The 22,862-nt window shown below is 50.1% G+C and overlaps 1 protein-coding gene across 1 annotated transcript in view; it reads left to right on the forward strand.

Moving 5' to 3' along the window:
• The first annotated feature begins 8,583 nt into the window (after nucleotides 1-8,583).
• nos1 (nitric oxide synthase 1 (neuronal)) overlaps nucleotides 8,584-22,862 on the forward strand; it is a 30,193-nt gene continuing 15,914 nt past the window's right edge. The window contains exons 1-9 of the mRNA XM_067228292.1: nucleotides 8,584-8,695; nucleotides 10,930-11,726; nucleotides 13,795-13,915; nucleotides 16,512-16,649; nucleotides 18,663-18,805; nucleotides 19,097-19,259; nucleotides 19,394-19,485; nucleotides 20,854-20,995; nucleotides 21,604-21,743. Coding sequence (XP_067084393.1) covers nucleotides 10,996-11,726; nucleotides 13,795-13,915; nucleotides 16,512-16,649; nucleotides 18,663-18,805; nucleotides 19,097-19,259; nucleotides 19,394-19,485; nucleotides 20,854-20,995; nucleotides 21,604-21,743 — 1,670 coding nt within the window. The 5' untranslated portion in view covers nucleotides 8,584-8,695; nucleotides 10,930-10,995. The remainder of the gene's footprint in view (nucleotides 8,696-10,929; nucleotides 11,727-13,794; nucleotides 13,916-16,511; nucleotides 16,650-18,662; nucleotides 18,806-19,096; nucleotides 19,260-19,393; nucleotides 19,486-20,853; nucleotides 20,996-21,603; nucleotides 21,744-22,862) is intronic.

Below are 22,862 nucleotides of genomic sequence, written 5' to 3' on the forward strand. Positions count from 1 at the left end.
GGTAGAGCAGCGACACTCTGAGCTGCCGGGCGTGTGCGTATGAGGACTCCAGTCTTCGGGATGATCGTTCATTCTGTCCAGCGTGTGTCTATCCTTGACGGAGCGGTGTCATCACAAGACGTCTCCCCTCTCTCCTGGGTCCCCAGTCTGAAGCACAAGGAAGGACCTCAGACTTCCACGCTGTCTGCCTAATCTCTGTTCTGCCTCGTGAAGCTCGGCTGTGAGACGACGTACAGGGTACAGCAGGCACAGTGAAATAAGAAGGACAAAGTGACACGGCGACAATATGGTATAAAGGTCTTTCATGGGACACAGTGGAATCGATTCTTTGTCCCTCTAAATGTTCTCTCAGCCTTCCACTAAACGGTTGTTTAGTTCCTGTTTCACAATGACACAAAGTTCAGTTTCAGTTCAACTTGGCTTTGAGATCCAGCTGCTCCTGTGTTCACCCAGATGGCGAGGAGTAACTGCAAGTGTCGACTACAGAAGCATTTAACCTCTGCTTTAAACAGGTGAGATTGGAGGGTTTTAAACAGGTGAGATTGGAGGGTTTTAAACAGGTGAGATCGGTGGTGAAACCAGCCGAATGATAAACGGACGTGCATGGTCGCTGTTCGCGAAAGTCAGTTGTGACCAAACCTTTTCTCGGGGGGGGGGGGGGGGGGGGGGGGGGGGGGGCTCAGTGGGCTCTTAGGAGACTGGAGAGACTTGTGAACCAGGTCAATCAACCGTGAAGGACGACAAATGTACGACCAATGTATAATGTATATATATACAGTTAGGTCCATAAGTATTTGGACATTGACACAATTTTCAGCATTTTGGCTCTGTATACCATCACAATGGATTTGAAATGAAACAATCAAGATGTGCTTTAAGTGCAGACTTTCAGCTTTAATTTCAGGGTATTTACATCCAAATCAGGTGAACGGTGTAGGAATTACAACACATTTTATATGTGCCCCCCCCCTTTTTAAGGGACCAAAAATAATTGGACAAACTAACATAATCATAAATCTAATTGTCACTTTTAATACTTGGTTGCAAATCCTTTGCAGTCAATGACAGCCTGAAGTCTGGAACCCATAGACATCACCAGACGCTGGGTTTCGTCCCTGGTGATGCTCTGCCAGGCCTCTACTGCGACTGTCTTCAGTTCCTGCTTGTTCTTGGGGCATTTTCCCTTCAGTTTTGTCTTTAGCAAGTGAAATGCATGCTCAATTGGATTTAGGTCAGGTGATTGACTTGGCCATTGCAGAACATTCCACTTCTTTGCCTTAAAAAACTCTTTGGTTGCTTTCGCAGTATGCTTCGGGTCATTGTCCATCTGCACTGTGAAGCGCCGTCCTATGAGTTCTGAAGAATTTGGCTGAATCTGAGCAGATAATATTGCCCGAAACACTTCAGAATTCATCCTACTGCTTTTGTCAGCAGTCACATCATCGATAAATACAAGGGAACCAGGTCCATTGGCAGCCATACATGCCCACGCCATAACACTACCTCCACCATGCTTCACTGATGAGGTGGTATGCTTTGGATCATGAGCAGTTCCTTCCCTTCTCCATACTCTTCTCTTCCCATCATTCTGGTACAAGTTGATCTTGGTCTCATCTGTCCATAGGATGTTGCTCCAGAACTGTACAGGCTCTTTTGGATGTTTTTTGGCAAACTCTAATCTGGTCTTCCTGTTTTTGAGACTCACCAATGGTTTACATCTTGTGGTGAACCCTCTGTATTTACTCTGGTGAAGTCTTCTCTTAATTGGTTGACTTTGACACAGATACGCCTACCTCCTGGAGAGTGTTCTTGATCTGGCCAACTGTTGTCAAGGGGTTTTTCTTCACCAGGGAAAGAATTCTTCTGTCATCCACCACAGTTGTTTTCCGTGGTCTTCCGGGTCTTTTGGTGTTGCTGAGCTCACCAGTGCGTTCTTTCTTTTTAAGAATGTACCAAACAGTTGATTTGGCCACACCTAATGTTTTTGCTATCTCTCTGATAGGTTTGTTTTGATTTTACAGCCTAACGATGGCTTGCTTCACTGATTGTGACAGCTCTTTGGACTTCATATTGGGAGTTGACAGCAACAGATTCCAAACACAAATACCGTACTTGAAATGAACTCTAGACCTTTTATCTGCTCCTTGTCAATGAAATAACGAACTCCCTTTATGAGAGAATAACATACACCTGGCCATGGAACAGCTGAGCAGCCAATTGTCCAATTACTTTTGGTCCCTTAAAAAGGGGGGGGCCACATATAAAATGTGTTGTAATTTCTACACCGTTCACCTGATTTGGATGTAAATACCCTGAAATTAAAGCTGAAAGTCTGCACTTAAAGCACATCTTGATTGTTTCATTTCAAATCCATTGTGGTGGTATACAGAGCCAAAATGATGAAAATTGTGTCAATGTCCAAATACTTATGGACCTAACAGTATATATACAAAAATACATCAAATATCAAACGTGGACGCTCATAGCAATTTGTGTGACCCCCCCCTCAGAGTTTGAGCCAGGCCCAGAGTCACACTGCGCTGGGAGGACAGAGTTCCTGTCACTCCCAGATGAACGACACACTCAGACAGACGTCGACACCTGCCGAGGGAGATGAACGTCACTCTTCCTCTTCCATTTAAATGTTTCACCCTGACCAAACAGTGCTTAACAGCTACTAAATTCAAATCACTGATGTGGGGATGGCGTGGAGTAGGCTACATTAAATGGTCAGGGATACAACTGAATTAGTTACATTATTCTTATTAGAACTCCAATTAATTCATACACACTCAGGAACTCTAGTTTGGCTCGTGGTTTTATCATGAACACATCTGGATTGGGTTCACCCTGCCTTAATGGGAGTTGATGAGACTGTGGTTGTTATGTGAGTGACGTCACCATCATGGCTGAGGGTTCCAGACAGCCCACCGTGGCTCTCCGAGGTAAACCAGAGGTCTGGGTGCACCACGAAGGACCACGTCTTGGGCCCTCAGGAGGTCCCTCACAGACGTTCAGTCAACCTCAGCCGTTCCTCTGAGATTTCTGCAGCGGGCGGATGCAAAGAGCCTCACAACGAACGACAGGAGTGACCTTTCTGAGGGAGACGAGGCCCACTGAAGCTGTTTTTCTGACAGCTCGGTTCAGAGAGAGCTGTAGCAGAAGAGAAGCATAGATACAAGGATGCTGATGTGTCTCTTTGCATTCAGGAGGACATATAGGGGGGCTAAAATTAGGTCTTTATCTGTTTGGTGAGGGGAATATGTCGGTAAGTTAGTGTGATAAAGCTTTTTCGCTTTGTTGATGCATGACGCCCTGGTCATTGTTTACTGTAATGATGAAGCGGGTGAAAAATGTAAACTTTTTCACTCTGGTATCGTTTGGTTTCTGAAATAAACCTATGTCAGGACTACTGACCATGCATGGGCATCACTTTGACCTTGTTAGCTCCTTGATGTCTATGATCTTTTGCAGTGCCACACATTGCGTGGCGCCTACCTGTAAAGTAGGAGTTTTGCTCACCTAATTTAAAATTCTCAAAATCGATAGTTTGCAATGAGTTTCTCTCCCAGCATGTTTAATAGATTCCAAAAGTAAATGGTTCTCCCTCCCTTGGAACTCATTATAGGCTAAGACGTTTTAGCACCCATTAATAGTACTCATTTAACCATGAAATGGTGAAAGGACACTTTTGGGAGACATTAGGAGAACACATTTCGGTAATTTTCATCTGTATGTTTACCAACGTGTTTCACAACAATTGAGCAGATACAATTCTGCAGCAGATCCTGTGGAAGCCATTTTGAGAGCCAACCGTTCCACTTGTTCTTGGGTTGGGCTGTTAGAGTTGGTGTTGCACTTACAATGGCCGTGCCCTCCTGTTTAGTTCTTGTTTTTCCCTGCCCTAGTGTTCGGTGTCTCCCTGGGTGTGCTTTCCGGTCCTGGTCTCGTCTCTCTTTCCTGTTTCCCTGCACCTCCTGTGTCTCGTTCCAATCACCCAGCTGTTGTCAGTTGTGTATTCACCCGCCCTGTATATCTGTTTGCGCCCTGTGTCAGTCTTTGTCGTATTGGCATTAGCCGTTTGAGAACCCTACCTGTTACCAGTTGAGTCCTGCCTGTCCTGCCTGTCCTGCCTGTCCTGCCTGTCCTGTCCTGCCTGTCCTGCCTGTCCTGCCTGTCCTGCCTGTCCTGTCCTGCCTGTCCTGCCTGTCCTGCCTGTCCTGTCTGTCCTGCCTGTCCTGTCCTGCCTGTCCTGCCTGTCCTGCCTGTCCTGTCTGTCCTGCCTGTCCTGCCTGTCCTGTCTGTCCTGTCCTGCCTGTCCTGCCTGTCCTGCCTGTCCTGTCCTGCCTGTCCTGCCTGTCCTGTCTGTCCTGCCTGTCCTGTCCTGTCCTGTCTGTCCTGCCTGTCCTGTCCTGCCTGTCCTGCCTGTCCTGCCTGTCCTGCCTGTCCTGTCCTGTCTGTCCTGCCTGTCCTGTCCTGTCCTGTCCTGCCTGTCCTGTCTGTCCTGCCTGTCCTGCCTGTCCTGTCTGTCCTGTCCTGCCTGTCCTGCCTGTCCTGCCTGTCCTGTCCTGCCTGTCCTGCCTGTCCTGCCTGTCCTGTCTGTCCTGCCTGTCCTGTCTGTCCTGCCTGTCCTGCCTGTCCTGTCTGTCCTGCCTGTCCTGCCTGTCCTGTCTGTCCTGTCTGTCCTGCCTGTCCTGTCCTGCCTGTCCTGCCTGTCCTGTCTGTCCTGCCTGTCCTGCCTGTCCTGTCTGTCCTGTCTGTCCTGTCTGTCCTGCCTGTCCTGTCTGTCCTGCCTGTCCTGCCTGTCCTGTCTGTCCTGCCTGTCCTGCCTGTCCTGTGTTTGAGTCCTACCTACCCCTGCACCCACACCGTGACAGAGGGGATCACATTGTTGAGCCAAACCTTCAACTTTTGACAGGCTTGCAAATAGTTACCATGGAAATGAAGCGCAGCATCCATCTCTGTTGTGGCTTAGTTCTCCACTCGTGGTTGCATTCATTCTGCCTTCGGGGTTACTGAAGTGAATTGACTCCAATGAGGACGATCAGGTAAACAATGACGCTTCTTCCTGTACCCGATCCTGTAGATTAAACCACTCTTCCAATTTGGGACTGCTGTGAGTTGTGACTGCAGAGCTGGTTTTCAGAACCTGGCAGGGGCTGGGGAGAGGAAGAGGGGGGTGCAGAGGCTAAGCATACTTCCTGCCTGAATGAGCATGCACGATTCCCCTGCTCTGGCTCGTCCTCCCACATGCTCCCCCCGGAGGCCGACGGGAAAGGGCTCCTTCTCCTCGCCGCTGCTCCCACACCGAGCCGGCGTCCACCCGCCAAACAGCCCGCCCCGGCGCTGCCAAGCACGGAGACCCGGGAGGGGGAACGGCACATCCCCGCTCAAACGGTTGCCCCCGAGGTCCTCTTAATCTCCAGCCTTCCTCTCCATGTGGCTGACGGCTCCTCGGCGAGATCGATCCATTGGATCCGGGAGGCCGTGGGTGCCGTGGAGCCGGGACGGAGCGGTGGGTGTTTTCTCGAGGCGGTGCGATAGACCCCCTGTGTGTCTCGAGAGAGAGAGAGAAGCGTGACGGCAGACGTTTTTTCTCTGGCACAACGCTGCTTGTTTCTCTCTCTTCTTCTTCTCCTTCAGATTGCAGCGAGCCCGCTGCCGTCTCGTCCGGCTTCACCTCTCATGTTTACGAATCGCATCGGAACAAGACGCGTTCTGGGCGCCGCTGCCCCGAAGGAAAAGGAATGAATGCTGGCGCCTCTCTTGTTGATGTAGAGGCCTCCATTTCAGCTTTGCTGCGAAACGTTGTCGATACTCTTTGCATGTCAGAGACGATCACTTATCCACTTCTTTTACACCATACAAGCTAATGCAGTTGCCAAGGACTAAAGACACACAAAAACATAACGTTATACTTCGATGATGTCACTGAAACTAACACTCAGTGGTAGTTTTTCTTCAATAAATCTTTAAGTTTGGGTTTACTTCGAGCCAACAATCTCCCAATGTACAGTATATTAGTCGACCTTTAATCAGTCACAGTTGGTAGAAATGCGATCTTTCTTTATTGAGCAAAAACGCCTCACTATGCTGTACTAAAACGTACTTGCTAACCGGTTAATTTTTGGTTAACAGTAAAGATTTGTTTGTAACAGCTGTCGATACCAAACGCAGGCGGACTCAACACCTTCCCTACCTAGATGCAACACGCACAATTGAAAAGTTGCCATAGTAACCAGAGGTAGATTTGATTTAAAAGTGAAAGCATGTAAATCAAATCTACCAAATCCACCAGGGAGTCAGGTGGCTGAGCGGTGAGGGAATCGGGCTAGCAATCCGAAGGTTGCCAGCTCGATTCCCGGTCATGCCAACTGACGTTGTGTCCTTGGGCAAGGCACTTCACCCTACTTGCCTCGGGGGAATGTCCCTGTACTTACTGTAAGTCGCTCTGGATAAGAGCGTCTGCTAAATGACTAAATGTAAATTGTACGTGCCCAATTAAGTGAGATCCCTATATGTAGTCTGACATTTATAAAAAATTATAGAGAGAAGGTAAGGAAGTGGTATTTAACAAAGAAATTACAAATGTTTATTAGTCAAGGCATCCAGAGTCATGCTGATGAGGATGATGCCATACTGAATATGTAGGCACTTTACATTTGCCAGTCAAGCCTGTCACCATCCTTTTGTGCAAAGCTACAGAAATCAGCAGAACTGCTTTGTATGATTGTACAAACTCTGCCTATTGGGTTTATATTCAGGGGGTTGGAAGGGTGGAAGCTATCATGCAAGTCTTCAGATGCGCAGTGGACTCTCTCTCCTTCAGTCTTACAGACGTGACATTGTCTTTTTTTCCTCTCTGCTACCTCCAACTTTCTCCACACGCTCTCCTCTTTCTCTCTTTCTCCCTCCCTCTGCATCCCCTTGCTTTCTGTGTCTCGGTTTTCTCTCTCTCTCTCTCTCTCTCTCTCTCTCTCTCTCTCTCTCTCTCTCTCTCTCTCTCTCTCTCTCTTCGCGCTCTCAAGATTTCCAAGACATCTACTACTCGACTGCCAGAGCGAGAGAGGGAGGAGGGAGACATAAGGAGAGAGCTATAATGTGGGAGAGAGAAAAAGAGAGAGAGGCAGAGAAATTGAGGAGAGGAGAAGAGATAAAGGGAGATATGTAGATAATGAGACAGGAGAGAGAGAGAGAGAGAGAGAGAGAGAGAGAGAGAGAGAGAGAGAGAGAGAGAGAGAGAGAGAGAGAGGGACTGCAGGGTAAGGGTGTATGTATAAAAAGTAACAGATGTAATTTTAGTCTGGGAGTCTTAACGGAGGGAGCTGCTGTGAGTGGAGGGCTAAGCAGGGGCTTTGGTAGTGATGAGTGTGGTGTGTGGCTTTATTAGAGGGACAGATGGTCCCACTCTGGCAGGAAGTGATTGACATAATGACACGACCGGGCTCCGTGTGTGTGTGCGTGTGTGAGAGAAAGAGTGCGCGCGTGTGCGTTTGTATGCAACGGGTTCTGTGTGCGGGCACGAGTTGGCGCGCTTCAGTGTGTGCGTGTGTGTGTGCGTGCCACATGTGCGTATGTTTTTGTCGCCTCTCCTCCCTGCGTGTTCTTACAGTGGCTTTCTGTAGAGGGTTATTTACATCCTTGTGTGTTTTGCTCGGGTTTTGAGTTGACACACAGACACCAGAGAGAGCCAGGCCAGGGTATCAAGGTTGCTACTGTGAGGCAACCCAACTGAATATGTGTAACAGAGCATGAGCATGAGCTCATGGGTAAAGTCCTTGGAGAAACCCTTGTGGTGGATCTCCTTATCTTAATGGCCACAACTACAGGAGATAACAGCACACAGCCATGGACGAATCGCCCACGACTGCTCAGCATGATAAACATCATTTATCGAGAGCGCTATGCACTAGATTATTGAACCAATGACAGAAAACCTATTTTAGGTGGGGAGGGAAACTCATATTGGTATTGATGTGTGACGTTTACAGTGACATCACCAATTAGTGCCGGAATGGACTGAGATGAAGAGACAGCTTAGGCTATACACAGCCGGACATTTGTCAATTAATGGAGGGCGGACCGGTGGTATAACCATACTAGCTCAGAATATGTCGTAGAATGATACTGTATATCACCAGAGAAAGAGAGGATAGAAAATACGATTTAATTGTTAACACATTTCCATTGTATCAATTAATACCTACCAGATTCTTTGGTTTCGTTAATTTGGTTATTATGTCATCGGCAGTCGTTGAACTTTCTGAGGGGACCAGTCAAGAGTGGTTCAGAACCTGATTATCTTTTGACCAAAATGCAACATTTATTGTTCATTTGGGTAGAAGGTTTTCACCCAAGGTTGTGACAGAGTAGCCTACCTCTCCTCAGCCGACGTCCCTTAGCTCGCCCACAACTGGTGACGGTGACAAAGGTAAAAGCCGGTAGGCCTCTGAACTACAGACTATAAATGCCCGCGCACGAGTAGCTCTGAGCTCGTCACAGCGTCTCTCGTGCCCCATATTTATACGGCACCCTGGCGCGCGGAGACGCACAGGCATGCCGCGGCTCTAGTGTGACAGCGCGCGCAATTGGGACTCGAGGAGCTCAAGAAAACAACCTGTGCAGTTTACCGAAACGGAGAAGGGGGTTAACTTTATAGAAACACTTCTCGCGACCAGCGAGCCCGTTCTCAGAGGTAAAGTACGATTCTTCGAATCCCAAATGAGTATCCAAGCGTGCTATTTTCTGTGGGTGCTGTTTGGGGAGGGAATTCCTCATGTATTTCACGACGGTGATTACAAGTTGTTCTTTTAAGAATGCATTTACAAATACACTATCAAATAGAAAAAATGACTCAAACGAATGTTGCATACATTGATAGATGAAGCATTGAATGTTTGTGTATGTAGAAGTATCGGAATTTAGCTCATGAATAAGTCGTTTATAGTTGATAAATGTTGGTCAGCACATGTAGCCCTAAAGGCTTTTAATATAAGGTATGTATTGATTAACAGACTATTAACAGATAATTAGACATAAAACCAAATGCGTAATTAGACGCACTTGTTGCATATAAGCATGTAGCCCAATATGTAGTGGGCTGAGATGGGAAATAGACACGTGAACAGGAGAGTTTAGAATATGACGTTTTTGGTTTGTGTCAGTGGGTTAGAACTTTGATACTTCTAAGTTTACATATAGATATGTAATATACATATATATTTCTAACAAAATGCTGGTATATTTTGTAGTCATTTGACTATGTTTGCAACATGCATTTGTCTAGAGTTTACCAGATAGGCTCTAACTTATGTTCTGGTTTACATCTTCTCTAACAGTCATTGAACAGCTCTTTCGGTTGAATTCTGTTCTCTTGAGCGCGCTCTCAACACTGTATGACTGAATCTATTCTGACCCGCGCGTGGGTGAGGTAAAGGTGGAATTTTGGAGCGCGAGAGGCTAACACTGAGTAAATAAGAAATTCAACGATACCTCCAACCCTTTTCAAAATTAAGGAGTCTACAGTCCACCGTATGCAAATCCGGCATGATCTAAATATTAGAGATATTTGGCTTTGACAAAATATGCATTATTATGTCATCTATTGTGTTAAATGGCTTTTCAACAATACCATTTAAAATCTAATCGATGTTTATTTTATTGTCCAAAATATGTAGGCTATGGATTTGATGTATTAACTATGCAGCCTCTGAAACCAGACAAAGCAACATGATTGTGTGTAGGCGAAGTGAGAGCTGACCATGGTGCTGAATTGCAGGCAGGCGGGGGACGGAGAGAGCTGTTCTTGGTGCTGATGGAAACAGAAGGCGTTTTGTGAACACAATTTCAAATTAAAACACATCCGTAAAATGTCATTATTTCAAACGACAAAACGTCTGTCTATAAAATAGAGTTATTGACTTTTTATTTAAAATGATTGTCAAAGTCTTGTTTGATCTTCATAAACACAGAATTATTAATTCATTCATTTTAGTATTATTTTTTAGCAAGTCATGCAAAACATTGGATCTTTTTGACACTGTGAAATGTTGAGTTCCCAAGTTCTTCATTGAGTTTAAAGTTGCTTCAAGTTTTTAACTCAGTTTGATCATCTGTGTAACATTGTCTCGTGGCAAAAGGACCGGAGGCCTCGGTATAGCTCGCACGCGTTGCCTTCTTTCTACCCAAAGTTAAATTCATTTGGGATTACGCAAGCACTGTCTCACGCAAGCCCTCGCGACATTACTGAAAACAGACAGTTGGTGCACTGTTATGTTGGGGTCTTCTGGTTCTCTTGGATGTCGTTAGAGTCTCATCCGGTGATACTTGAATGGCCTTGGTTTGGATCGTTCGTCGACCTATTTTTAACGACATAGCAAGTACACACCATTATGTTTAAATGGAGGTGATAGATACACGCCACAAATATGACGCAAATTGTGGGTCTGAAGTAGACAAGAGTAGCTACTCGTGGTGATCGTTGCGGGTAAACATGTTTGTTTATGGATTGATTACGGTATAACGTGTGTTTATTATGTGTTTGTTATCTGTGATGTTGTCGTAAATATTCTTGTTAGGCTGTAGCAGGGGCATAGGTTTGTTTTCAAATGTGGGTGGGACAGATTTTTTTTTTTTGTGAGGACGCAACCGTTGAATATAATTGTCTTCATAAAAAGTGGAGGAGGCAGATTTGCCGTTTTCAAAAAGTATAATGAAACCAACGTCCCTGGGCTTCAGCAACATTGAGAGACAGTAGTGAATAATATTGAGTGAAACTACAACATGACTCACTCATCTAGCATGATGTTAACACAGCATGTTGTAAACAAATCACATTGTCATATCAATGTTTCCACTAATACGACATCTCTTCCTCTCGTCATTTTCCTCCTCTTCCTCCTCCTTCTTCTTCTGCTTCTGCTGGAACAGATATCTGGGGGACACACCACTCACATCAACACATTCCAACACGCACACACACACACACGCGCAAGCATGCAGGAGTCGGAGGCCAGTGTGTGCCAGCTGCAGCCCAACATCATCTCAGTGCGCCTGTTTAAGAGGAAGGTGGGCGGCCTGGGCTTCCTGGTCAAGCAGAGGGTGTGCAAGCCGCCCGTCATCGTCTCCGACCTCATCCGGGGCGGGGCCGCCGAGGAGTGCGGCCTGGTGCAGGTGGGCGACATCGTCCTGGCCGTCAACAACAAGCCCCTGGTGGAGCTGTCGTACGAGCGCGCCCTGGAGACCCTGAAGAACGTGTCGGTGGAGAGCCACGCCGTGCTCATCCTGCGGGGCCCCGAGGGCTTCACCACGCACCTGGAGACCACGCTGTCCGGCGACGGCCGCCAGCGCACCGTCCGGGTGACGCGCCCCGCCTGCCCCCCCTCCTCCAAGTCCTACGAGCACCGCTGCCCGGTGAGCCCCCCCGGGCCGCCGCCAACCAGGGACCCCCAGCTCAGAGCCATCGAGAACCTGTCGGCCCCGGGCTCCCTCCCCGCCTCCAGGCTCCAGAGGGGGGGCGTCCAGGCGCTGATCGGCGCCCAGGACCCGGCGCTGCTGCGGGGGGACGGCGGGCGCACTTCCCTGCTGCTCAACGGCGTGGAGGAGAACAACGACCTCCTGAAGGAGATCGAGCCCGTGCTGCGCCTCATCAAAACCAGCAAGAAGGAGGTGAACGGGGAGGGGCAGAGGGGCGTGGAGCGCCGGGATGCGGAGGTACAGGTGGACAGGTAGGTCCATTGGCTCAGCCTCTTACCCTGACCTGACTGGAGGACAGATACGAAACCCTCCACGTTCTACTTCCTGTTTGAAGTTGACGTCTTGAGTCCTACTTAGCTTAGTTCTTGTCCCCTAGTGCTGTCGCACTTTGATCACAGCTCTGTCTATCAGACCTGGTTGATAGTTCCAATATCTAACGAGGATCAAAGGTGTGTTTGATTTGCTTCTCGGTGCAACTTGCATGGAACAGCAAACCTGTTACTTTCGGCGCTTTCCAGACAGAGAGGAAGTCCTTGTTTTTTGTCATAGCTTGCTACCTTGTTGAACGACGTAAGCACAAGCCAGACATTCATTGTCGCTGTTATTGTCTTTTCACTTACCTCTGTTGTACGCAGAGCCAATTCAAATCAGATAGAGAGACCACAGCACATTTAAATCAATAGCTCTCGGTTTAGCCAATGTTCTGTATGTCTGCTTCTCCAGTTTGCCAAACAAAAAACATTCACACACAGAACTCTGACACACACACACCGCATCAAAGTGTGGCACAGCAGTTTAGATGTCGTCATGGTGCTAGCCGGTATGTGTTCATTCTGAATTCTGGTGACTCCTTTGCTTGTATAAGTCAGTCTGCCCTGACCCCATAGCGAACAGAGTAGCATACAGACAGAGTAACCTAATGTTCCTATCAGGGTCGAGGAAGGTTCTAGATGGACAGAACATCCAGACAGCCAGGGGAGGACGACATTAGGGAAAATGAAACGACAATATCGACTGTTATCTGTTTGGCTGCATTTGTGCTGTGTCATCTCTTTGGAATTATACGTTGATGACCACGCTCCTGAAATAGACCAGGGCATTAGGGAAAAGATTGTTTTTTACATGCCCAAGCTGTGATGATTCTACCCATCACTGAGTCATCACGGAGAGCAAGATGATATATGTGCAACTTCTCTCATTAGTTCTGCGTTTCAGAGTGCTCCCACAGAATTGCTGTGATGAACATGGTTTAGTGAGAGACATCACAAAGACGCGGCGAGAACGGGAGACGGCCGGATTCACAATAAGAACAGCCACGCGCCTGATGCACTGACAGAGAGAACATGGAGAGAGGGGGGGGGGGGTGGAGGGATGGAGATAGAAGGGAAAGGAGAGAGAGAGAGGAGAGAAAGAAGCGAGAGAGAGAGAGAGAAGGGGGGAGGAGGTTGAGAGAGGGAGAGAGAGCTGGAGAGAGGGGGGAGGAGGTGGAGAGAGGGAGAGGGAAAAGGAGAGAGGGTAGAGGAGAGAAAGAAGTGAGAGAGAAGTGGGGAGGAGGTGGAGAGAGGGAGAGAGAGAGAAGGGGGGAGGAGGTGGAGAGAGGGAGAGAGAGAGAAGGGGGGAGGAGGTGGAGAGAGGGAGAGGAGAGGGAAAGAGAGGAAGAGAAGAAACGGAGAGAAAGGGGGAGGGGATGGAGGGAGAGAGAAGACAGAGAGATGGAGTGTGAGGGAGAGGAGATGCAGAAAGGGAGAGAGAGGAGATGAGAGACGAAGGGAGAGAGGAGAGAGAGAGGAGATGGAGAGGTGTGTGTGGGTGTCGTGAGTGGAGGAACGCTGATGAGCTCGCTAGGTTTGCTTTCACATCTCGTGTGGCTTAAAGCTCTGCAGACTCCCTCTCTCATCCACACACACACACACACACAAACACACAAACACCACACACATCCTCTGCGTCGCAGTGGCCGTGCCCCAGAGCATGGTCTCATTATGAACATCTCATCTCTGGCTCAGGCGCATGTTCCTTTGCTTGTGCTTGTGTCACCACAGGTCTCAGCTGTGTGAATCACAGCCCATGCTATGTGTCCTGCCCTGTTCAGTGCCAGCCAGACACGCAGGTTTGAATGCACTGCTGGATAAGGCTAGTCCCTTGTAGTCAAGAACAGAGCCAGGTTGACGAGCAGATGCTATGTAACGCTTTGAAACACACTTAAAGGCACATGTGGACCCTCTTGCATAAACACACACACACACACACAGACACACACGCTCGGGCCGACACTCTCCTCACACACTCCACTTTAAGGGGCCTGTGTGTGACTTTCAGGGACCTTGGTGTGGGAAACGGTGTGTGTGTCCAGCTGGCGTCTGATTGGAGCAGGGATCGGGAGGGGAACAAGGACAACATGCCCACAGCGCTCAGCAACCCAAACGGCGACACGCAAACGGTAAAAAGACCTCTTAACGGCCTCTCGTGTCACTTCATGGATTCTGTGTGCGTGTGTGCGTGCGTGCCTGCGTGCTAAATGTGCATGTATGTGTGAAAGAGAGATGTACGTCCGTGTCGGTGCTTTCGTGCGTGTTTGTGCCACCGCTTCGACTCGCCTCTTATCCGTGTGTGTTTGCGTCTCCCCCCCCCACCCCCCACCCCGCATGCGTGCGCGTGTGTGTGTATGAGCCCCTCGTCCCCCTGAGAGTGTGTGGAATATATGAAGGCCCGTAGCTATCATTGCTCACGTGCCTCGCTACCCCCAGTAATCCTTACATCCTTTCCTCATGATCCCTGGATTGTAATGCCGTGTGCTCGTGTGTGAGGCCCGCGCGAGCCAGTGGGCGTGCGAATGCGTGTGTGCGCGCGCGTTCGGGCGGTCGAGGGCCGCCCTAAGTGTACGGCGAAGCTCCCTTGCTCGATGACTCCTCACCTGAGCGTCCGGCCGTCGGCAGAGCACGGCCGTCGGCGTCACAAAGGGAGACGTCTGGATGAGGCCGGGGGACGGCCGGCGTCTGGCCTCCACGGGTCGAGCGGTCTGGGGTTTGGTAAGGCGCACGCGGCCTCTGTGAGCGCCCGTCACCACCGCGCGCGCTCGCGCACGCACGCACTGGTGACGTGCCGCCGAGTGAATGAGACCGGATGGGGGTTCGAAAGGATCCAAGAGACCAAATGAATGCAGGCAGCTGCCATCCTGGGGGCAGGAGGGGTGGGTGGGTGGGGAGGGGGGGGGGGGGGGGTGGTTCAGCCTACGTGGCCCTCTTCAAATGATTTAGCCCCTTCAGGCCTGCTGTGCGTGTGTGTGAGATGGAGTGTGTGTGTGCTTGTGTGTAAGAGGGAAAGAAAGTGTGTGCGTATGTGTGTGTGTGTGCGGTGTTCTTGCATGCGTGACCTGTGCATACGTCTCCCTTCTCGAAAAATCAAACTTGTCTTTTCGAGAAAATCAAACCTCTCCTTTCAGGAAAAGAAAACTTCAGCGTCGAACTCACTAACTCAAAGGGATCTGGAGACTCATTTATATTGAATGAACTTGAGAGGGCCTTATGACATGTGGATAACTCCAGACTTCCCCATCCTGGAGCATTGGTCTCCCATGTGCCCCGAAGCTGAGCTGCTGCTGCATAATGTACTGTTTAATAAGCCTGGTTGCCTCTGTGCCTCTGATAGCCTGGCTGCTCTGTCAGCTCCGACACTCAGCTCCATGTCTCTGACAACCTGGCTGCTCTCTCAGCCTAGTCCCTCTAAGAGAGGGACTAGGCTGAGAGAGCGAGGTGCGGCGTGGGGTCAGGCGAGGCGTTCGCCCCGCGCCCGTCCGCGCAGCTGCGCCGACGGGAGAGGTAGCGAGCCGCAAGCAGTCGCACTCTGCCGACGGCCACGTTCCTTCCTCCGTCTCTGCCCAGCTCCCTCCGCTCGCCGCCTCCGAGTCGAAAGCCTTTTGAGTATTCCTTCCTCGTGTTCGCTTCCCTCGGTCTTTCCCTCCGTCGGCTCGTCACGACTCAGTTGTCGTTGGATGCTCGCTGCCCTTAGTTCATCCTCTCTACCTCCTTCCCCCGCTTGGTTTCATGTCTCCCCCGCTATCCATCTTTTCCGGCACTCTCTCTTCATGTCGCCCTCTCATTCTCCAGCTCTCTCTCTCCTTTTTTTTTTTCTCTCTCTCCTTTTCCTTTTTTTCTCTCTCTCTCCCTGCCCCCCCCCCAAAACACACACATCATCTCCCCCCCCGCTTGGCTGAAGATCAGATGATAATAAGCTGTCTTTCTGAGGACCAATCAAAGGCTTCTCCAGTGCTCCAGTGGAGCTGAGGATGGATGGCAGGCCTCCGCGGTTCCAGGCAGCGCCGGGGCCCGACGCGCCCCGTCTCCACCAGCGCCGGGGCGACGAACCCAAATCAATTCAATCTGTCGCCTCCCTCCTTTCTCCCAGAGGACAAGACACGTCAATGAGCCTCTGTCGATGGGCCCTCCTCATCCATTCATCCGACCCGGCACGGTGGCGATTACACCTTTTGTTGAGCGCCCGCCTTTCTGCTGTTGGGTGTTCGGAGACCATCGGGCCGGGGGTGTGTGATTGATCGGGTTATGATTGGGGTTTTCAGCGGGAGTGCGCTGCTGCATTGTGTCGCGCCGGGACAATGCACGAGAGAGGCTCCATTACCCCATCTTCATCAGTCAATAGGCCTGGCACTGACTTGATACTCGATGCACCCTTGGTGAATGATGATTACCACCCACTTCGGGGGTTCGTGTACGCGGGTGCGCCGATGTACTTTCATGTGAGGTACAAAGTGCGTGTTTTTCTTCTTCTTCTGTTCTTTATCGCAAACGAGGAGACAAAGCGCTCCGGGAAGCGTCGCCGAGGAACCACCATCCATCAACTCGGGGGGGGGGGGGGATCTGCAGCGTCGAACTTCGAAAAAGTCTTCTTACAGCACGCTCGTTATCAGTCGCCCACGCCAGAGTCTGGGCACGCACCATTTCTTGTAGTTGAGAGTAAACAAACCTAACCCCTCTTCCCTCTTCCCTCCCCTCAAACCACGCACCCCCCCCTCCCCCCAGCCTCCCGCCCAGGGCAGTGTCTCCCCAGACAAGAACCTCCTGAACGGCAGCCCCAACAAATGCCCCCGCTTCATGAAGGTCAAGAACTGGGAGAGTGGCGTCGTCCACACAGACACCCTGTACCACAGCGCCGGCAAGGTAATGCTGTCTGTCTGTCTGGCTGTCTGTCTTTCTGTCTTATTTGTCTGTCTGCACGTCCGTCTATCTGTCTCTCAATCATAAACCAAAATCAGTAAGCCATCAACCAACTCCAGATCATGTTGCGTTTAGTTGGAGAGTCGTTCGTTAGAACAGGATGCTGGGATGAAGTCAAGGAGCCCGACCCACCCTCAGGTCGTTGTCATGTGCGATGGTCTGCCTTCAGCTCAGCCGTAGCCCAGTCCCCAGTACGCTCTTCTCAGACAGGCAGCTTTGCATCCCAATGAATGGGCAGTAATAGTGCGTCTTTCGGTTTATTATACATCACAGACGGCTGCTCCTGTGGGACAGCTGGCTGGCGTGGACGCCAGGGCGGACGCTCCGGAGCGAGAATCATTCCTTTTGTTTTATTTTTAACACTCCCTCTCAGCTCCGCTTCACTCAATCACTCACTCTCTCACATCTCTTTCTCTCCATCACGCCCCCTCTCTCTCTCTCTCTCTCTCTCTCTCTCTCTCTCTCTCTCTCTCTCTCTCTCTCTCTCTCTCTCTCTCTCTCTCTCTCTCTCTCTCTCTGTCTCTCTCTCTCTCTCTCTCTCTCTCTCTCTCTCTCTCTCTCTCTCTGTCTCTCTGTCTCTCTCTCTGTCTCTCTGTCTCTCTCTCTGTCTCTCTCTCTTTCTCTCTCTCTCTCTCTCTCTCTCTCTCTCTCTCTGTCTCTCTCTCTCTGTCTCTCTCTCTGTCTCTCTCTCTCTCTCTCTCTCTCTATTTCTCTCTCTCGCTCTCTCTCTCTCTCTCTCTCTCTCTCTCTCTCTCTCTCTCTCTGTCTTCCTCTTTCCCTCTCTCTCTCTGTCTTCCTCTTTCCCTCTCTTCCCATCATGATGTCTTTTGATCCCTCTCTTGTTGTGCCATCACGTCTTTTTGTTGGTTTCCAGGGAACTTTGGTTTGCCGTGAGTCGAGCAGGGGTGGTGCCGGGAGTGTGTGAGGAGGGAGGAGGAGGGAGAAGGAAGGGTAGAGGGGGGGGGGGGGCGGGAGAAGGAAGGGGGGGGGGTGGTTCTAGGTCGGACTGGTTGAACAGACGGGATTGTGACTTGATTGCCCACTTAAGCGGTATCAAGTTATTGTTACATTTCCACTTTTTGATTCATGCTCGTGCAACCGTTTCCTCTCTCTCTCTCTCTTTATCTGTGTTTCCTTGTCCGTTTTCCTCCCTCGCTCTCTCTCTAATCTTTTGGATGATTTCACAGCTACCCAAAGTGACAACTCACTACAGATCTCCTCATATTACATTGACCCGAACAGCTTCCTGCTGGCAGTGACCAATTTCATTTTCCTTTACTCAGTCTCACCTCACCCTCTGATTCCCCCACCCCCCCCCTCCTGTTTTCATGTGACTCCCCCCCACCCTTGACTCACTAACACTGACTAGCTGACTTAAAGACGGATGTGTAGGTGGAGGAGGGGGGGTTGGGTACCTTAGCAACTCTGAGTTGCACAGTGATACAGAAAGCATGCTTGGACATATTGGAACAGTCTTACGAGGCTTTTTGGGGCTTTTTGACTCTTCAGTCTTTCAATTGTCAGATGTTTCAAATGAAATCAAGTTGTGGTTGTGGGACCCTTTTTACAAGCAATTTCACAGAGGGCTTCACATACGCCCATAGAACTGCACCTAAACCAACCGAAAACCCTCAAGGAAGACATAGAAAAATTGAAGAAACCTTTTGGAGGAGCAATTCAGTGAGGGCTCCCCTTCTCCAGACACGGTCGGTGACATAGAGAGGTCCAGACTAAAGGCCGAACACAGTCTTGCATCAAGAGTAGAGATCCAAAAATAAGTATGTGCAAACGGATGATGAAACAGATATCAAGAGTTCCAAATCAGTAGAGTGTCTTCAGCGCTCTGCCTTAGCATCTGGGAGGGAGGGACCGGGAGGGAACTGGAGCTGTAACTGGTTTGATTCCCCCAGGGGCTTGAAAGCCTGGAGTGACACGTGATGTCATCTCCTTTCCCAGGTGCCCATCTGCTCGGATCGCGTGTGTCTGGGCTCCCTCATGACGCCCATCCCCAGCCGCAAGCCCGACGAACCCAGGACCAAAGACGAACTTCTGCCCCTGGCAACAGACTTCATCGACCAGTACTTCACCTCCATCAAGAGGCAAGATTACGTGGCTACAGCAGCCGTGCTAGGGGAGGGGGGGGGGGGAAGGGGGGGGGGGGGGGGCTGGGATGGCAGGTGTGGTTATGTGGAGGTCTGGGGTCGGGCAGGTTTTTGACCTTTGCGATAAAAAAAACTGTGATCCCCACGACTCAACATGCTGTGTGCGTTCCTTGTGTGTGCGGTCCATGTGTCTGCTTCGTGTTTGTGTGTGTGTGTGTTCCACGTGTGTGCTATGTCTTCTGCGTGTGTATGTGCTCTGTGTGTGCGCTGCGTGGTCGGCGTGCGCAGGTGCGGCTCCAAGGCCCACGAGGACCGCCTGGAGGAGGTGACGAGAGAGATCGAGGCAGGGGGGACGTACCAGCTGAAGGACACAGAGCTGATCTACGGGGCCAAGCACGCCTGGAGGAACGCTGCCCGCTGCGTGGGCAGGATCCAGTGGTCCAAGCTACAGGTGAGACCCTGCTCTAGAGAGTCACTACTAGGTCCAGAATCCACCTTTCGATAGTCACTACTTGGCCTAGACCCCCCTTCCTTTAGAGAGTCTCGACTTGGTCCAGACCCAGTAACACGCCTGTTCTACCTCAGGTGTTTGACGCCAGGGACTGCACCACTGCCCACGGGATGTACAACAACATCTGCAACCACATCAAGTATGCCACCAACAAGGGCAACCTCAGGTGAGACCGGCGGAAGCTTCTCCGGCCCTCTCTCCGCGCTCTTCTCTTTCTTCTCCACTCTTGCTGTCCGTTCTTCTTCTCTCGTGCCTCGTCCCATCTGTCGCTCCATTCCTCCTTCCTTCTCTTGTCCCCCTTTTTCTCCTCGCATCTCCCCTTCTTCTACTAAAACCCTGCCTCCTACCCATCTGTCCCTGCCCGCTCACTCACTACCCCTCCCTCTCTCTCACGCACTATTTCTCTCTCTATCTCTCGCTCGATATCTCTCTTTCTGGCTGGCTCGCTCACTATCTCTCGCTCGCTCGCTCACTCACTCTGTCGCTCACTCTCTCTGACCCACTACCCCCCTCTCTTTCTCACTCGCTCGCTCACTATCTCTCTCTCTCTGTCTCTCTCTCAATCACTCACTACCCCCCTCTCTAGTTATTAAGATTATCACTCAGTCAGGACACATCTGATTTGGACAAATACACTCCTCCCCTACATGATCAGTGGCAACCATTACAATCACATTACAACACACCACACGTCATTATTCACATAGTCATATTCACGCAGAATTCACTTTTATCCAAAGCCACGTACAGAGGGGGTTTTGAACCTGCGACCTCCCGATTCCCAGTAAGATTCTCTACCACTGAGCGAAACCCACCCGACACTTCCACCTTCTGTGGGTTAAGGAAAGGGATAGCTCTCCTTCCATCCCTGCCAGCCTCAGTCAGAGGCCCGGGGTGGGAGGCCCACATAGAGACCAGATGCTCTGGACCCTAGACAGCGACTTACTGTCCACCCACGTTAAGCAATCCTCCCTCCCTCCTCCCGTCATGTCCATGCATTAGAAAGGTCATGGGGGTTGCTTTGAAGGGGCAAAGGTAATGAAGTCGTTGTCGTTCCTGAACCGTACAGATTAAAACGCGCGTAAACCTTCACGCGAGCAATGCCATCGCATCTGATCTACCCATCTGTAAAACCCCAGCAACATGCTAATCCATCATCAAAGTCACATTACTGTTAGCTCACTCTACTATCTGTAACTCTGATGCAAAAAAAAGAAATAAAATTGACAGGCATTGGTTAATCCTATCTGTAGGATCTTACTCCAGACTGTGTGATGTTGATAATCTTGCCCAGCCTTAAAATACACTTTAGACAGTCATTAGCAAGATGCTAATCCGTCGTCATACTACCCACCGTACTCATGCTATTTCAAATCTAGCCTTTAGCTATTTGTTTAGACACTCATTAGCAGTAGTCCCTTGCCAGAGTCATTGCCGTGCATGCTGTGTGTACCTCGGTCCAACCTTCAGCTGAGCTCATCTACAAACTCCTCAGAGAAAAAACTCTGCGTCTCTCATGTGGGGTCGTCCGCAGGTCGGCCATCACCATCTTCCCTCAACGGATGGACGGGAAGCACGACTTCCGGGTGTGGAACAGTCAGCTGATCCGCTACGCTGGCTACAAGCAGCCCGACGGCCAGATCCTGGGGGACCCGGCCAATGTGGAGTTTACCGAGGTAGGACCTGGGTCACATGGTTCTGGAGCAGGGCCTGGGTCACATGGTTCTGGAGCAGGACCTGGGTCACATGGTTTCGGAGGGGTTAACAGAGGTTGGAGGAGGTTGGAGCAGGGCCTGGGTCACATGGTTCTGGAGCAGGACCTGGGTCACATGGTTCTGGAGCAGGACCTTGGTCACATGGTTTTGCAGGGGTTAACAGAGGTTGGAGGAGGTTGGAGCAGGACCTGGGTCCCATGGTTCTGGAGCAGGACCCGGGTCACATGGTTCTGGAGCAGGACCCGGGTCACCCGGTCCTGGAGGGTTAACAGAAGTAGGAGAAGGACCTGGGTCACACGGCTCTGCTGTGTTTAATGTCCCCGCAGCATGCTGTTCTACTCCTGCATTCAACACCCAGGAATCAGGACACAGACAGACCCTTGAGAAGTTTTCCAGCAACAACACTGTTGTTTGAAAGGAGTTGTAAACCATTTCAGGGTGTATTTAGGCGTTGGTAGATGTTGGAGGGACATGAACTTTAAACATTTTAACAGTGTGTGAATGGATGTGTAAATAGACCCGTGTTGTTGTCGGGCGGTGAGGTCAATGTTGTTGCCGTGGCTCCCCAGATCTGCATGCAGCAGGGTTGGAAGGCCAGGAAGGGCCGCTTCGACGTCCTGCCTCTTCTCCTGCAGGCCAACGGTAACGACCCGGAGCTGTTCGAGCTTCCGGAAGACCTCATCCTAGAGGTGCAGATCACACACCCCAAGTGAGTGGAACACACACACACACACACAGAACACACACACACACACACAGAACACACACACAGATCACACACCCCAAGTGAGTGGAACACACACACACACACACAGAACACACACACACACACACACACAGAACACACACACAGAACACACACCCCAAGTGAGTGGAACACACACACACACAGAACACACACACACACACACACACACAGAACACACACACAGAACACACCCCCCAAGTGAGTGGAACACACACACACACACACACACACAGAACACACACACAGAACACACACCCCAAGTGAGTGGAAAACACACACGCACAGAACACACACACAGAACACACACCCCAAGTGAGTGGAACACACACACGCACAGAACACACACACAGAACACACACAACCGCGCACATAGACAGAACTCAGATATAGACCGAACACACACCCAGAACACACACACAGAACACACACACCCACACACATAGTCAGAACGCAGATATAGAGTGAACACACACACACACACAGACAGAACACACACCCACTTCCTCAGAAAACAACATCCAGGTACATGGAACTGGTTTCAGCAGCATCACAGGCGCTGGCAGGGGCTAGTCTGATGATGTTGGTCTTGGCTGTGTATCATTTGGCTGTACTGTTTGTATTTCTATGCGCACACAAGGGAACAATGTCTGTCTAGCAGCGCTCCACAGCCAGTCAGGTGCAGTTGTGCTGTTATATTTAGCCACCATTGGACCGGTTGTTTTTCGAAACAATAATTGCCATTTTCTACAGTTCTGCTACTTTAATAAAAAGTAAATGGCTTTCATTTACTGGTTTAGTATCTGTTGTTGTCTATCAAGATCCCAAAAATATGACAGCCAACATTTCAGCAACTTGTATTGTGGGTTGGTCTGACTGTAAATTGAGCTAACATAACAACATGCTAGATTTGTTTTATAACATTTACAATTTTGGGTTTACATTTACATTTAGTCATTTAGCAGACGCTCTTATCCAGAGCGACTTACAGTAAGTACAGGGACATTCCCCCGAGGCAAGTAGGGTGAAGTGCCTTGCCCAAGGACACAACATCAGTTGGCATGACCGGGAATCGAACTGGCA

Source organism: Osmerus mordax, chromosome 24 (genome assembly GCF_038355195.1).
Source record: "Osmerus mordax isolate fOsmMor3 chromosome 24, fOsmMor3.pri, whole genome shotgun sequence".
NCBI lineage: Eukaryota > Metazoa > Chordata > Actinopteri > Osmeriformes > Osmeridae > Osmerus > Osmerus mordax.